The 16,488-nt window shown below is 40.4% G+C and overlaps 1 protein-coding gene across 14 annotated transcripts in view; it reads left to right on the forward strand.

Moving 5' to 3' along the window:
- The window catches only part of AFF1 (ALF transcription elongation factor 1), a 203,428-nt gene that overhangs the window by 147,357 nt on the left and 39,583 nt on the right, over positions 1-16,488 (forward strand). For 10 of the 14 annotated variants that reach the window (XM_063663862.1, XM_054486036.2, XM_054486041.2 and 7 more), the window contains 3 exons: positions 5,412-5,498; positions 7,209-7,245; positions 10,334-10,388. In XM_063663862.1, the coding sequence (XP_063519932.1) occupies positions 5,412-5,498; positions 7,209-7,245; positions 10,334-10,388 (179 nt within the window). The remainder of the gene's footprint in view (positions 1-5,411; positions 5,499-7,208; positions 7,246-10,333; positions 10,389-16,488) is intronic. The other 4 variants (XM_063663865.1, XM_063663867.1, XM_063663866.1 and 1 more) reach the window with 1 other exon arrangement.

Genomic DNA, 16,488 nt, shown 5'->3' on the forward strand with positions numbered 1-16,488 from the left:
ATAAATAAATAAATAAATAAATAAAAAAAGAACAGTTGTTTTTCCCAAACCCCTTTTTACCATTTCTCCCCCACCTCATCTCCAAAGGCAAAAATAAACCAGAATAGTAACAGAAGTAGTCTTGGAACGTAATTGAATTCTCTACCAGATTTTATTAATTAAATTGAAGTCTACAAACTACAAGACATTTGGACCAGATTTTTATGGCATCTCTTGTAAGTTTTTCTGGTTGTCCATAAAGGCCCAGGAGAGTTGCTCACTTCCCAGAGAGGAAACTTCCTGTGTTGATGTACGGGAGGCACCAGTGGTTAAACAGTGCTTGATTTATACCTCTTGGCGTTCTGTAGGTGATACCTAGTACCTATGGCCTCCTATATACAGCCTCTTCTTCAGTGAGACCATGAAATTTTAAAGGAATAAAAAGAAAAATAGTGAGAAGTAGATGGTCATCTTTAGACTTACCTTGAAGGGTTACTTTTTGCTCTTGTTTATTGAAACTATGCCATGAACATTTGTGCTTCCACGAATATATCATTGAATACATTACCCACTTGTTCAATTTTTCTTGTACAAGGATGACAAATTCCTTCTAGAACTTAATTCCAGGGGAAAAATGTTAACTTTCCTCATGAACCGGCATTCTTTCTTTTTATCAGAGAAGAATTACATATAATGTTTCCCATTTTGCCTTTAATTTCCAGGAAACCCAGAGCTTAATTTTAATGCTCAGGTACAGTAATTGTAAAAACTAAGGGTTTTGTGTAGTTTTTATCCCTCTTCTGTGGCCTTTAATTTGCTTCTAGGTCAATTTTAATGATATTCTTGTCTTTTACTGTAGGGTTTCTGACTTTGTTCTTTTTTTTTAATTAGTAGGAGAGATGTATATAATAAATGTGACTGTTAATTTGAATCACTATTGTTCATTTTTTCTCAAAATACATTTACTCAATTTTAGTTTTTTAACTTTTCATTTTAAAGTATTAAGTGATGGTGGTACTAAAACCAGTAATTAAGTATATTGGTTATTTCCTCACTTGTGAAGTTTTTGACAGTAGTGGTATCTAACCAGTTGTTTGGAAAACAGCTTGTTTTTGTTTTACAGTCTTTTGTTCCGTTTTGTAGTTAGGGTTTTCTGAGAAAGAAAGAACCTCTAGAGAAACATACTTTTTTTTTTTTTTTTTTGAGACAGAGTCTCTCTCTCTCTGTCTCTCAGGCTGGGCGTGATCTCGGCCACTGCAATCCCCACCTCCTGGGTTCAAGCGATTCTTGCGCCTCAGCCACCCAAGTAGCCGGGGTTACAGGTGTGCGCCACTATGTCCTGCTAATTTTTGTATTTTTAGTAGAGACGGTGTTTCACCATGTTGGCCAGACTGGTCTCAAATGCCTGACCTCAAGTGATCCACCTGCCTCGGCCCCTCAAAGTGTTGGGATTACAGGCGTGAGCCACCATACCTGGCTGAGAAACATACTTTGAACTGCTAACAGTGAGGAATTTTTGTCAACCAGCATGTAAGATTAAATAAGTTACCTCGATTACATTTTTTATCATCCTTTTCCTCTTCTATTTCTGAAATTTGTTGGTATGGTAAGTCGTAAACATACTAAGGAACTTAATTATAAACTATGGCCTTGGCATTTCCTCTGAAATTGTGCGTTATTTGTTCTATCATTATTTCAGAAGTAAATGCAACAGTGCAGGTTTGTTGTCTTCTGCATATGTCAGATGCTTCTCTTAGGTTTTGGTGTGTGTTAATATAAGACATGTCACATCCTTTATTTAGGAATGGTGGTATTACAGCATCAGACAAGCATTTTTAATTTAATGAACCCATCCATCCTCCTTCCCTTCTCACCCAGGATCACATTAGTGAATTCTTGCTTACCTAGAAATGCTTGAGAGTGAGTGGTTAATGTATAAATCATGCCCATTTATGATTTGGAAATCATAACTTGGGAAAGCAAACAGAAGGACGTCCAGGACTGAACAGGCCATAGGCCTTTTCATATTGGAGACTGCCCCTTCTCTTCTGTCTGTGACCTCAGTTAAGTTATAGGTCCCTGCTGGGCTTTGGTTTCCTCATTGGTAAAATGAAGGCCCTGGGCTAGTGGATGATCTCCAGGGTCCATTCCAGCTCTTACTCTTGACGCTGATCCAGATGCTACTTTCCTTTGCCTCCCGGTTCCCGTTCTCATCTTGTACCAGCAATTTATTAAGATTGCCAGGAATCCAAACACAAATCTTTCTGATGGGTGATAGAGACAGTAAATAGTTTCCTAACAGAGAAAATCAATCATAGAAGATAATGTTTGGTTCTCTGGGGTCAGTATTTAAGGGGGAAGTGTTGTAATGAAGGGGAAGCGGTGGCCCATAACTCCAGCAGGCTAATGGAGTAAGAAGATAGCAGACAGACACTGTTAGTTTTCAGGGAATGGTCATGCACTAGGATCTATAAAGGGCAACACGCCCTTGGTGGGTGCATGGAGACACCTCAGATTTTCTGCTTATAGGCAGGCCTGGCCTCCACAGTATCTTGGGGGATTAATGTGGTACTAGCAAGCATTACCTCAGTGCAGCATTTCCATGATGCTAGTACAGTGAGTGGTGGCACTATTTGTATGTTCATTCGTTTATTCAACAAATACTTGTTAAGCCTCCACAGCACTAGGATGTTGTAGTGAATAAGACAGAGTGCTTACTTTCATGGAGATCAGAGTAGGGAAGATAAATATATAGTGTTGGGTGTTGATGGTGCTATGAATAATGCAACAGGCCAGTAAACAGGGCTAGGCAGAGGGAAGAACTGGTGGAAAAGCCTCGAGGTGGTATCAAGTTGGTGTATTAGAGGAACAATTAGAACTAGACAGTGTCTCCAGAGCAGACTGAGCAAGGAGAAAAAGACAGTAGCTGTGGGGCCTGGAGGGCCAGGGCTGACGTAGGTCCCAGTGATTTGTCTCTGTTCATGTGACAAGTCATTGTTAAGGTAGGAAGTGAAATCATGGCCTTGTGAGTCTTTCTGAGCAGCCCCTTCTCCTTAATAATGGCCCCAATTCTCTTAAGTCCCTCTATAAGCTAGGCAGGTAGGGAAGTATATAAATGCTTTCAGACTACCAGGGAACCACTTAGGGTTTGAAAGAATTTATGTACTTTCCAACTGCCTAATTTAATAGCTGGGACAACCTTAGGCATTTGGTGACTAAAAGTCATAGATATCATTGAGATTCCAAATAAATTATTGAAAAACATAAGGGTGATGTTTTCAGACACCTTCTTAATTAATTATTACATGTTTTTGTATTGTAACATTATAATGGTTCTGTGCCTTAAAGTATTATCAAGTAAATAAAACAGCAGGAAGCTCTGTTTGGTGCAGTATTGAAATTCTTTTAAAACTGGACTTTTAATTAAAAGTTGTAATGCTTTTAATTTATTAAGTGCCTTCTGTGCACTATTCATTCAGTACTGTACGTAAAGTACTCTTACAATACTATGAAAATAAGTGGTTCTAGTTTACCTCTTAGCGAGCATTGAGGCTTAGGGTTCAGATGACTTACTTATGCTGACATGGCTGGTAAGGATTGGAGTTAGGATTGCAATCTGGGTCTTTGGCTATAGCCATTATTCTTTCCAGTATATTTTAGGAAAGATCTCCTGTTGTGTCCTGAACAAAGCAGATGGCCAGTCTGTAAACAAGGGCACGATTTCACTTTTAACAAAAATTAAGAAAGCCAGCATCACTTACATTACTTGTCACTGTGCGAAGTTGCTGCTGTCTCTCCTGAGGCTGTGGTAACCCACAGAGCTGCAATGGGGAAGGGCAAGGGGAGACCTACACATAGGTTGGAAGTGGAAGTACTTGCTAGAGTGCCATCTCCAGCTGTTGCAAGGATCAAATGGCATTTTTGTGGAGATAGGTTAGCCAGGACTTAGAAAAGAATGAGGTGTTAGAATTCATCATGTGTTATACAGGTGGGGTAATATAGCATGCTGTGGGGTCGCAGATTGCTGGTAGAGTTGCATGTCGGTTATTTTTTTGTTGTTGAGACGGAGTCTCGCCCTGTCACCCAGGCTAGAGTGCAATGGTGCAATCCCAGATCACTGCAACCTCCACCTGACAGGTTCAAGCCATTCTCCTGCCTCAGCCTGCCAAGTAGCTGGGATTACAGGCGTGTACCACCATGCCCGGCTCATTTTTGTATTTATTTATTTATTTTTTGAGACGGAATTTTATTCTTGTTGCCCATGCTGGAGTGCAATGGCACGATCTCAGCTCACCACAACCTCAGCCTCCCGAGTAGCTGGGATTACAGGCATGCGCCCCCACGCCCAGCTAATTTTGTATTTTTAGTAGATATGGGGTTTTTCCATGTTGGTCAGGCTTGTCTTGAACTCCTAACCTCAGGTGATCCACCTGCCTTGGCCTCCAAAAGCTGGGATTACAGGTGTGAGCCACTGCGCCCGGCCGCGTGTCGAATATTAAGCCAGTTTGCCGGGCAGGTCTGATACATGTGGGAACCACTTTCGACTTCCTGGGGTACCTTGACTCAGTCATTTTGGACCTCAGTTTTTTTCAATCTGTAGATGTTGGGGTTGTAGTTAATGATCTCCAATGCCATTCTGGCCTTTTAGAAAAGAGTGTGTGTGTGTGTGTTTGCAATTTGACACATCTTTTTTCTGACATACCTGTTTTCAACAAGTATTTTTAGAAAAATAAAATTTGTGAATGTGTTTAGAAGAATTCATGTCAAGATACATGTATCAATTTGTAAGTTTTAGAAATCTTTCCTTCAACTGAGAAAACAGTAAAAATTAAACTTCTCAATGGAAAAGAAAGGTAATTTTAAGCTCCTCTCCTTCAAAAAAGTTCTTACTTGCTAATAGTGTGTATCAGGGAAGGGTCAAATCCATTAAAACTCTCCCAAGTGGAACAAGTGACCTGAATTACTTGTTTGCTTAAGTCAAACAGGAAAGTTCTTCTTCCTTTGAACTGAAATAATTCCAGGAAATGCAATAAAGAAGCTGAGGGAGAAAGAATGCCTTGAGAAGAGACTGCTTTTCCAGCCCAACCTGTCACCTACAGTGTTCACGGCTCCATAAGCTCTGGCAGTACCTGTTACGTACAGTTTATGTGCTTGATGATATTCAGGGTGTTAAATTCATTCACGTTCTGTATCTTGATTGTCTTCTACAAACTGGTGTTTTTTTAGTTTTGTATGTTGGAGAGCTTTAACTTTTCAACATAGCACACTGAAATAGGAGTTTTTTTTTTTTTTTTTAAAGTACATGAAATAACTTTTAAGATTGTACTTGCCATTTACGATCAATCCATTCTACATTAAGTTCAAAATGTTAAGTAGCAATGAATGTTCCATTTATAATTTACTCTTTCTTCCCTTTCCAAATATCTTTCCAGGAAATGACCCATTCATGGCCTCCTCCTTTGACAGCAATACATACGCCTAGTACAGCTGAGCCATCCAAGTTTCCTTTCCCCACAAAGGTAATTCCTTAAAAGTATGGCAGGCATTGCATCCATTTTAGTGAAAAGCATAAGGCATTGCTGTGAGGCAGGTTGATAAAGTATTACTTGTTCAAATCTTTGGAAATGAGGTTAAAATTGTCATTAATTTAGCTTCTACAGTGCTTCAGAATGCTTTCAAACATCTATTCTCCAACTTAGAACATCTTGGAATTTCATAAAGCTTTATAATTTATAAAAAGCATTCAGGACTTTCCAATACATTCTCTCATTTGAGGATCCTTACTTTAGAGATGAGAAAACAGAGGGGCAGGGAAATTGAGTGTGTGATTTCTCGTTCAGAATTAGATATATGCACATACATCTTACATGTCTCACACTCCCTACATTTTCTTGAATTTAATGTGATCAGTTACACTAGTGCTGGTTTAATAACAAGCAAATAAACTGCTGACTTGTGTGTTTCTGTTACAGTATTTATGAACAATGCATTAAAACACTGCCATTTACCATTTTTTTGGTTTATACTTTTAGATAACCTTCAAAATGTAGAAATAGCATCTTCAGATCTGTGTTTTGTTCAATCTGATATGCATGTGCATTGTTTTTTATATATAATACATATATTGAGAGAGTGGGAGAGCTATTCCTTTCCATGATACTGTTGTGAAAACTAGTTCTAGGCCGGGCATGGTGGCTCATGCCTGTATTCCCAGCACTTTGGGAGGCTGAGGTGGGTGGATCACTTGAGTCCAGTTCAAGACCAGCCTGGGCAATGTGGCAAAACTTTGTCTCTCCAAAAAATACAAAAACTAGCCGGGCGTGGTGACATGCACCTGTAGTCCCAGCTACTTGGGAGGCTGAGGTGGGAGAATCACTTGAGCCCGGGAGGTTGAGGCTGCGGTGAGCTGTAATTGAGCCACTGGACTCCAGCCTGGACGACAGTGAGAACCTGTCTCCCTACCACCAAAAAAAAAAAAAAAAAAGGTTCTATTTACAAAAACTCAAATTTGCCACTTTATATATTTACTTATTTTCTAATAATTTTTAAAATGTGACTCATAGACCGGGTGTGGTGGCTTATGCCTGTAATCCCAGGACTTTGGGAGGCCGAGTCGGGTGGATCACGAGGTCAGGAGATCAAGACCATCCTGGCCAACATGGTGAAACACCGTCTCTACTAAAAATACAAAGATTAGCTGGGTGTGGTGGCGGGCGCCTGTAGTCCCAGCTACTGGGGAGGCTGAGGCAGAAGAATCTCTTGAACCCGGGAGGCAGAGGTTGCAGTGAGCCGAGATTGTACCACTGCACTCCGGCCTGGGTAACAAAGCGAGACTCCGTCTCAAAAAAAAAAAAAAAAAAAAACAGTGACTCATTATTGCTTGTTTTAAATTAAAGCACTAAGCTCTGTAAAAATATCTTTGTGCAGCAACAAAGGAAAAATAAACTCTAGGAAAGAAGAGAAGCAATGAAAGCTAAAATTAGGATAATCAATGTTTTCAACTTATGCATGGAAAAAGTTTGAATAGATGGATAGCTGCAAGTCGTATAATGAAATAATTATAGAATCTGTGATGGGTAGTATGGGTATTCTCTACACTGTTTCCATTTTTCTAGATATTTGAAAGTTTCATAAGACTATCCTTTTAATACTAAAAGCTCTGTGGTTTTCTCTTTAACTTTATAAGCCTTAATCTTTTAATAATTAGATATTTTTATTTTTCTTTCTAGGACTCTCAGCACGTCAGTTCTGTAACCCAAAACCAAAGTAAGTAAATTTGAAACTGCTTATTGGATTGGAGAACAAAGCATAGCTTTTACTGTTTAACATAAAAACATTAGTAAAAAATGCCCCAGCAGAGATGAGGCCTTCCCTATGTTGAAAGAATAGGAAAGGAGAACAAATATAAAACTATTCTTTATGTGGGATTTAAAATTGTTGACCAGGCGCGGTGGCTCATGCCTGTAATCCTAGTACTTTGGGAGTCCAAGGCAGGTGGATCGCTTGAGCCCGGAGTTCAAGACCAGCCTGGGCAACATGGTGAAACCCTGTCTCTACAAAAAATACAAAAATTATCTGGGCTTGGGGTCATGTGCCTGTGGTCCCAGCTGCTTGGGAGGCTGAGGTGGGAGGATCACTTGAGCCTAGGAAGTAGAGGTTGCAGTGAGCCAAGATTGCGGCACTGCACTCCAGCCTGGGAGACAGCACAGACCCTGTCTCAAACAAACAAAACCAAAATAAGATTGTTGCAAAGAGTTAACAAATAAAGATGTTTTAGTGAAATACTAAACAAATGCAGTGTGGTATTACTGACACATAGTAGCTGTACCAAATGTGACTCTCAGAGCTAGGAATTGTATATAACAGTAGATTGGAGTGTGTGATTCTTGTGTTTTAAGAAACAAAACTAAGAAATTTTTATAAGGAATATGACATACAGTTTGTCTAGCCCCACTATATTTGTTTGCCATGTAATTCTTTTTCAGCCTGAGGGTTAAATCTGCCCTGCAGCTAGTTTTTGTAAATAAAGTTTTATTGGGTCATAGCTACACCCATTTGTCTATTATTCTACAAAGTATAGCACAAAAAACCTAAAATATTTATTGTCTGGCCTCTGTAGATAAAATTTGCTGTTCCCTGCTGTAGAGATAATAAGATCTTGCAAAGAAGTCGTAACTAAAATTTCCCCAAAATGCAGATAAATAAACCCGACTATATTGCTACAGTATTGTATGAGTAGCTAGGTAAAATTAACTGAAATGGATGGCTGCTTGGGAAGATTGGGAAATCTTTTTTCTCCACATCTTGGCAGCTAGCCCAGACCAGTGGAATGCGCACAGGTCTGAAGGCAGAACACCAGCTCAGCCGTGGATAGGGTTGCTATGCACCACTCTGCCCCTACCTTTGGCCTGCTTGGGCTGCTGGTCATGCAGGTGGCATGTCTTCCACGGGGTTGCTCATGGTTAGTTTTATTGCTAACTCATGGTTTAGAAAGAACCTTTAGTGCATTAAACCATTTGATTTCTCCTTTTAGCAAAATATAGTTGAAGATGAACTGGTAAGCACTTTCTTGGCCAGGGATGGATCATCCTCTTGCCCTATGCAGTAATGTGGGCCAATTCCTTGTTACTCTGATGAGAAATTGTCCAACATTGGTGGGTCTCCTGGAGGTCCTGGCTCTCCAGCTGCTTACCCCCACATCTTTTATGCTGCTGTCACTTTCTTCTGCTATTCCGGGAGCCTTATTTATCTTTGTGAGAATGTGACCTGAAAAAGAGGGATCTAGTTTGTTGCATGTAGGATGAAGAGGATGGTGGGGTATGGATGGATATAGCTTTCAGTGAAGAGAAGACACACATTTCTTAAAGTATGCCCAGCAAGTCAACTCTGATTTCTTCAACACTGATCTTATGGTACTGGTACATAGGTTTTAGAGTCTCTGGAGAGGGAAGGTAGGGGGATTTTACTTGGATGCCCTAGTGTTATGTGTCCACAGTTGCAAAACCCAGACCCTGTGGAACTTAGAACCCAGTCAAGATGATCGTGTGGAGTCCCTGTGAATGGTCTGAAGAGGAGGGGCCTGTGCCCCTCTCGTTTGGAGTCTTGGTGCTAGCTTTCTAGACAGAGGGGAGGCCATTTGAAAATATCATGTAAGAGCTGCTGCCACCATGAGGGTAAAGTGACTAATTGCAAATATGCAAGGGTCTCCACAAGACATTTGTGGGAAATGTCATTCAGCCCTGCCTAAAAGGTACCCATGTTTCTTTTTCACTTCCAGTTCTGTTTCAGGTCCCTATTACCTCATGTCTAGACAAATGCAGCTGCCTCCACACGTAACATTTCCTGCTCCCTTCTAAATTATGCCAGGTAGCACTACCAGAGTAATCCTTCTGAGGAATCACTGTGTCATGTTCCTGTTTAGATTGTTGATGTGTCTCATAGCCCAGCAAATACAGTCATAACTTCCCATCCTGGCCTTCAGAGCCCTCTGAAATCTGCTTCCGCCTGTTTTAGTGCTGTCCAGCACAGATTCTGCACCTCAGCCCTGTCCTTTCCAAACTCAGACCCTCTTCTTCATGTTTGTTCCCACTGTCCTCTCTCTTGCCAGCATCACTCTGCCAGAATCTTGGCTGTCCTTTGTAACACAATTCATTTTGTTCGTTCTTTAATTTGCCTTCTTTGGTATTACCAAGAGAGCAGCCATTCTGTGGATTTCCAGGGCAGTTAATTTATGTAATTGACTTGTGTACTTAATCTCACACTGCCTTGGATTACAGATATTTATGGACCCGTTTCATGTCCCTCAGTCAACTATGAGCTCTTTGAGGACAGGGCCAAATGCCTTAAACATGTTGGTATCTATGAAGTAGTCTATAAATAGCTGCTGAGTGAATGAATTGCAGGTGGGGAGTTGAATAATGAAGGGACAGGTGGTGGGATGGAGAGCACCTAGGACAGGGCTGTCGAAAGAGAATGATAACAAATCACTAATATCTATGTAAAGTCACAATGTGGCCAGGGCCCTGGGAGCATAGCCCTGGCAGAGTGCTTCCATGTGGGCCTCCACCCCGTCAAGGACAGGGAGATCTTCCAACAGGTAGGAAAGTTCCTGGCGTCATAGGTAGGGTATGATGCAAGCAGTGCTTTTCAAAGTGTTTTTGGCCTATTGAGAGGTTTTTGATTCTGAACAAGCATTCTCTCTAGAAGTAACATAAATGTCATCTTATAATGGTAAGATTGTACCAAGTGCAGTGTGTTTAGGTAAAAAGTGGGGACGGACATAAAAGAACTTAAACTAAGGATCTTGTAAATATGTGTCATTGTGCTGCTCTGATAATGTTTCTCTCCCCCACAGAACAATATGATACATCTTCAAAAACTCACTCAAATTCTCAGCAAGGAACGTCATCGTAAGTGAAATGCTTTTTGTGTATTAAAAATTTGTAGTATGGAATTGTAATGTCTCATGTCAATGCATTGCTTAGATTTTTCTTTTCTGCTTTTATGTAATGACATTAATAAGATACTGCTGCATTGTAAAGGGAAGAAAGGGCCCACATTAATTTTTTTTGCTTGTTTGTTTCAGATGGGGTCTTAACTTTGTTGCCCAGGTGGGAGTGCCGTGGCGTGATCTCCGTTCACTGTAATCTCCGCCTCCTGGGCTCAAGCGATTCTCATGCGTCAGCCTCCTGAGTAGTTGGGACTACAGGTGCCCACCACCATGCCTGACTAATTTTTGTATTTTTAGTAGAGAGAGGGTTTCACCATATTGGCCAGGCTGGTCTCGAACTCCTGACCTCAGGTGATCCGCCTGCCTCAGCCTCCCGAAGTGTTGGGATTACAGGTGTAAGCCACTGCGCCTGGCCTAATATTTGGATTAAGTCGCCCTGTTGAAGGTCTATGTACCATTGGAGAGTTTGGTAAAGGGTCTTCTTGAGGGGGAAAAAGGGTTTTTGAGCCATTATTTACATTTTAACTCTGGGAATAGAAGGCCTTTGCTTTTAAGATGTCATTCTTAAATAGCTTTAGCTGTTGGAGACAAGTTTTGGGGGATGTGCACAGTTGAAGATTTTCCGCCCTTTTTTGGCCTAATTTACGAATAAAGAACTAATCTTATTGCCCAGTTATTCTTTATTAAGGCCAGTAAGTCCAGATATATTTTGGGTTTTTGGAACGTTTTAGACTGCATATTAAAGATTTTTAAATTGGCATTTTGACCCAATTTGTCATTTCTTGATGGTATTGAACTCTTCCTACTTTACTTTCATGTGACAAGAGGTGGGCATAGGGACTAAATGAGGAGGCCTTCCTCCAGTATCTGATCTGTCACTAACTCTGTGTTGCTAGTCTCAGGATTTCAGGTGGCCCAGGAGTTTAAGCTCCAACTTTCCTTTAGTTTTAGGCACAATATTTGTTCCATATATTTTGGAAGGTGGGGATTGCTATGGATTATTTAAAAAACTATACATTGAGCTGGAGAGGTTATTTTATCTCCTTGCCATGACTAAATGTGGGTCTGGGTTAAGTGTTTGTTTCTCAAGTGCCAATTCCTTAATGTACTTTGTGAAATGAGGGGAAAAGGAACAAGAAGACGAGGTGTTTTTGTTTTTTTGGTCTGAAAGATGGGTTTTGTGCATGTGGTAAGAATGTATTTTATTTGTGATACTGGTAGATGATGAGGTTTTTTGTTGTTGTTGTTTTTAATGCCTTTTGCTGGCAAAGTAAAATGTTACCTTTTGTTAGTTATTCCCTTTTTTTTTTTTTTTTTTTTTTTTTTTTTTTTTTTTTTGGTAGAGGTGGGGTCTCCCTGTGTTGCCCAGGCTGGTCTCCAACTCCTGGGCTAAAGCAGTCCTCCCACCTCAGCCACCCAAAGTGCTGAGATTACAGCTGTGAGCTTCCACACTTAGCCTCTTTTTTTCTTTTTCTTTTTCTTTTTGGAGACAAGGTTGCTTTGTTGCCTAGGTTGGAGTGCAGTGGCTCTTCACAAACCCAAATAGCACACTGCAGCCTCAAACTTCTGGGCTCAAATAATTCTTTGCCTCAGCCTCCTGAGTAGCTAGGACTACAGGCACAGGCTACTATGATGCCCGGCTCCCCTTCCCTTTTCTCTTTCACCTTTTCTTTTTTTCCTTTTTAATTTTTACATATTTATGTTTTAACATATTTTTAGAGACAGGGTCTCACTATGTTGCCCAGGCTTGTCTTAAAACTGTTGGGCTCAAGTGATCCTCCTGCCACAGCTTCCTGAGTAGCTGGATTACCAGCACACACCAGCACACTCCCTTTATCTTTTTGGAAATTTTACTGGCTGCTAAATTCTAAGACTGTAGACTCACTGACATGGATTACATTTAAGGAAGGGAGGAGGTTTGTTAAACCAGCTGATGGCTGGTAAGGAGTAGAATCTGCAGATCAAGGACCACAACTGTAAGAATTCTGTAGAAGCTCTGTAATCTCCCCAGGGTTTTACACCAGGTATTTCTTTGTGATGGTTGGTTGTCAAGCCCTGTAGACCATAAAAGGCCCTGACCATTGTCTTTGGGGCAGCCAGGAAGGGACATTAAAGCCTGGGTATCCCAACTGACTGTAAGCATAGAGGGGAGGAGCTCTCCCAGGAGTAGAGTGGGTGGAGCACTTGCACCAAAGTCGGGTAGTGACTGTGTCTCTGGCCTGTGGGTAGAGGAAGAAAGGCAGCTGGGTCTGATCTATGCCTGAGAGGTAGCCTCAGACTGAGCAGGCAGAAGTCACACCCTACCACTCCAATTTCCATCAGCTTTCAGACTTTCAGAGACAGACCATTCCTGTGATGACATTGCTCAGTGAAATGAGTGGTTTTCTTGATAGCAGTGTTAAACCACTCAAATCAGAGGTGCCTGAAAGCTGCTAACGAGTATATCTTGTGACACGTAGTGTTTGCTTTATAAAAACTATTAATTTAGTACATATAAAATTATCAAGGAAAGAATATTTATGATGATCCTAATAGATTTACAGCAGGGGTTGGAAGTACGACCTAGTGGAAGGGAGGAGAGGTAAGAGTAACACAGAAGAGAAGTGATACTGAGGCCGAGTAGATAATGAGGGTTGTGTGGACTTGGTGATTATGTGGGGGTTAGACGTGGTGGTATTGATAAGTGCCAAAATGAAATGTACCCTTGGGAAAAAGGAATGACTTTTTTGAACTCACTTTTAATGGAGATTAGAAGAAAGTGGTGTCCCAATTAATTGGCAAATTGCAGTCGTTTCAGATTTTGTGTGGCAAATCTCTTAGTGCTCGCAGGTTGATTTGATCTGTTGTCAGCATTAGGGTTCTTTGACATGCAGTTAAGCTATTTGAGTGGCACATAGAGTGCTAGGGAGATATTCTAATGCATTTTGAATGTCAGAAAAAATTATTAATTGCAGGGTCATTTACACTTTGATTTAAAAAATCAATCTAGGTCTTAATGCTTTTTCTTTCAGAGTTATGAGGACTTGGGAATCCTTAGACAAGTGGAATAGGACATATAAGAGGATAAAAGAGAGGCCCAGTAGTAAAGGATAAGCTTGCGAGCAGCCTGTATTAACCCAGATATGGGTAGGGGGTAGCAACGTGGTAGAAGGATGTAGTTGTGAAATTAAATGTAATGGTTCAGCATGTAGTCTGAGCTGTAGTTATTTCTCAAATAATGAGTTCCTTCTGTAAAGTTCTGTAGGTAACTGATTAGCTAGGATGTTAGTGCAATTTGCCCCTAAGTTTAAGAGAGGGTGTATTTGTTTAAGGGCTCTTGGTTTTGGAATCCTCTTCCTTTCTAAGGCTTAGATCTGTGAAGTGCTGAGGACAAAGTGTAAAGTATTTCCTTTTTCTGTACGGTAACTGTGACCTTCATATAATTGTGGACAGTTCTCTTTCTGTGCAGCCAGATTTAGTTTACTGGTGTCAGTGCATTTGTCAGCCTCTGAAAGAGGACAAAAATGTTAATATTTTAGAAACTAAAAAGCAATTTATTTGTATATTCTAGCTAACTTGTTTCTTCTACCCCAGAATTGCCAAGTCCTTACAAAAAGGTGCCTTCCATTATTTTTCATGTTTTTGGCCTCTGAAATCAACACTTACTTAAAATAAGAGACAGAAATTAGTCATTATAGCAATTTGAAGTATTTATTACTTATGTGGAAAGTTTCTTTTGAAGTGAGGGAAATATCTGGATGTGAAGGCTGAGATTGGGATTGTCCCTCGAGTTGGATGAGAAAGACTGGTGCCAAGTTAATAAAGGCTGGGGTGAGTCTGATACCTTTTCAAATGAGCCCGAGTTTTCAACTTTTACTCAAAACATTGTTGGCTTTTAAATATTTTGGTAAAGAGCAAGGGAAGGCTCATTCTGTTTATTGTAATATAAAATTGTCACATCAGGACGTAAGTAGTGTCAGCTGAAATGTTCTAGAATTAAGTCTGAAGACATGCTTTACTTGTATCGTATTTAAATCATGCTTAGCCTAAGGAAATTAAATTTCTCCTCGGTTTCAAATGTTAGCTTATACTGTTTGAACCTGGATATTTCAATGGCAGGTCTAACTGAAAGTACAATTTGCTGATAAATATTATGGAAGTAGTAGAAATCTGCCCCATGCGTAAAGCTTAGCACTTGACATTGAAGTAATATCTACATCCCTTATTCGCAGTTCTTCTGCTTCCCAAAAACAAGGAACAAACATTTGTGCTGGTTATTTGTACATTTGTAGATCTGCATTAAGCCTCCACCATCACAGAACATTTATTAATTAAAATGTTTTTCACTAAGTATTGATCTCACTTTTTCTTTTCCTTTTTTGAGACAGGGTCTCATTCTGTCACTCAGGCTGGAGTGCAGTGGGGTGACCTTGGGTCACTGCAACCTCCACCTTCTAGGTTCAAGCAATCCTCCCACCTTAGCCTCTCGAGTAGCTGGGACTACAGGCACACACCACCATACCTGGCTAATTCTTGTATTTTTAGTAGAGACTGGGTTTCGCCGTTTGGCCCAGGCTTGTCTTGAACTCCTGGACTCAGGCAATCCGTCCACCTTGGCCTCCCAAAGTGCTTGGATTACAGGCGTGAGCCACTGTGCCCGGTCCCACATGCTGTGTGCTTTATGTACTTGGAGTAACTGTGGTCAATAAGACAAAATATTTTGTAACAAACTGTAGGTGGCATATAATACAGAAGAAGGGATGTGACAGTGACAGGGTTGAGAGGAATTCTTTGGATAGTAGTTATACTTCAGGGAAAAGGGGTCCAGAAAGGTCTCCCAGAGAGGGTGACATTTGATAAGAGAAAGGCAGAGACTATTTGCCACCTTGAAAGGGGCTTGACAGATTATGCTGTAGGCTTTGAAAGCTTTTGAAAACCTTAGGGAGTCTTTTTTTTTTTTTTTTTTTAAAGTGATTACTTTGAAAGAGCTCATTTGCATATATAAAACCTGGTTTTTGGGGCGCCCTTAAGGGTCCCTTTAAGTGTCATTTTACATCATAACTGCTAATTTACTACAATAAGTGACCCTAGGCTAATTTAAACATAGATTGAAAGATTGAATAAAATATATTTTAATTCACTAGGAATCTTAGCCTTAAGGGTAGTTTGTGTATTTTACCCTCTCTATGGGATGCTGGGCTGTTAAACCAACAAGGTGTGGTCCACTTTCACAAGCATATTAACATTCCTGCCTCCTTCGCCTCCTAGCAAGGGCCTCCAAGAACCTCCATAACCTATCCCCTACCACGGCCCCTCCCTGACACACATGTCCATTTTCCATTCTGGCAGCCTTGGCCTCCCTGCTCTTTTTGGTGTTCTAATGACTCTCCCCACAAGACTTGCATTGCGCTCTCTCCCTCCTTTCAGCTGTGACCTGGGGTGGCCTTTATCAGTAGTTTTCCCTAACTACCCTGTATAAAAGAGTGACCTCTAGCCATCCTTTCTCTTTTATCCTTTTCCCTCCACAGGCTTGTTACCCATTGAGAAATGGTGTATTTTAGTTGTCTTCCTCCTCTAGGCTAGCGGGGATATTTTTCAGCTCAGAGTTGTAGCCATAGGGTCTAGAGCGGTGCCTGGCACATAGTAAGTGCTCAGAATAAATGCAGAAGGAAAGATACTACATGATAAACTTGATTGAATACCTATACACAATATTTAATAGACATGATTTAAAGTAATTTAGATTTCGTTTCTGTTGAAAGTATATCATTCTTGTACCTTGTCATACTTACTGATTTAATCTTACTGATTTAACTTCAGATTTTCCCTCATTTACACTCTTGTGATTTTTCTCATTTCCTTATTTGACATCAGATAATCTTCACTTCATCCATGGAGTTTAAATAATCTTTTATAACTCCAGCAACCATTTTTATCATATCAACCATTAACCTCTTTCACTAGAGTTAATCATGTAGAGTCAGTTTCCCCTCTATCTTGTTACCCCATAATTCCTGTGGAAAGTTTCCCATGAACTTGAATTCTGCCTTCTAACTATTGTCACTATTTGGAGAGTTCCT

The sequence above is a fragment of the Pongo pygmaeus genome, chromosome 3, assembly GCF_028885625.2.
Source record: "Pongo pygmaeus isolate AG05252 chromosome 3, NHGRI_mPonPyg2-v2.0_pri, whole genome shotgun sequence".
In the NCBI taxonomy this organism is placed as follows: Eukaryota; Metazoa; Chordata; class Mammalia; order Primates; family Hominidae; genus Pongo; species Pongo pygmaeus.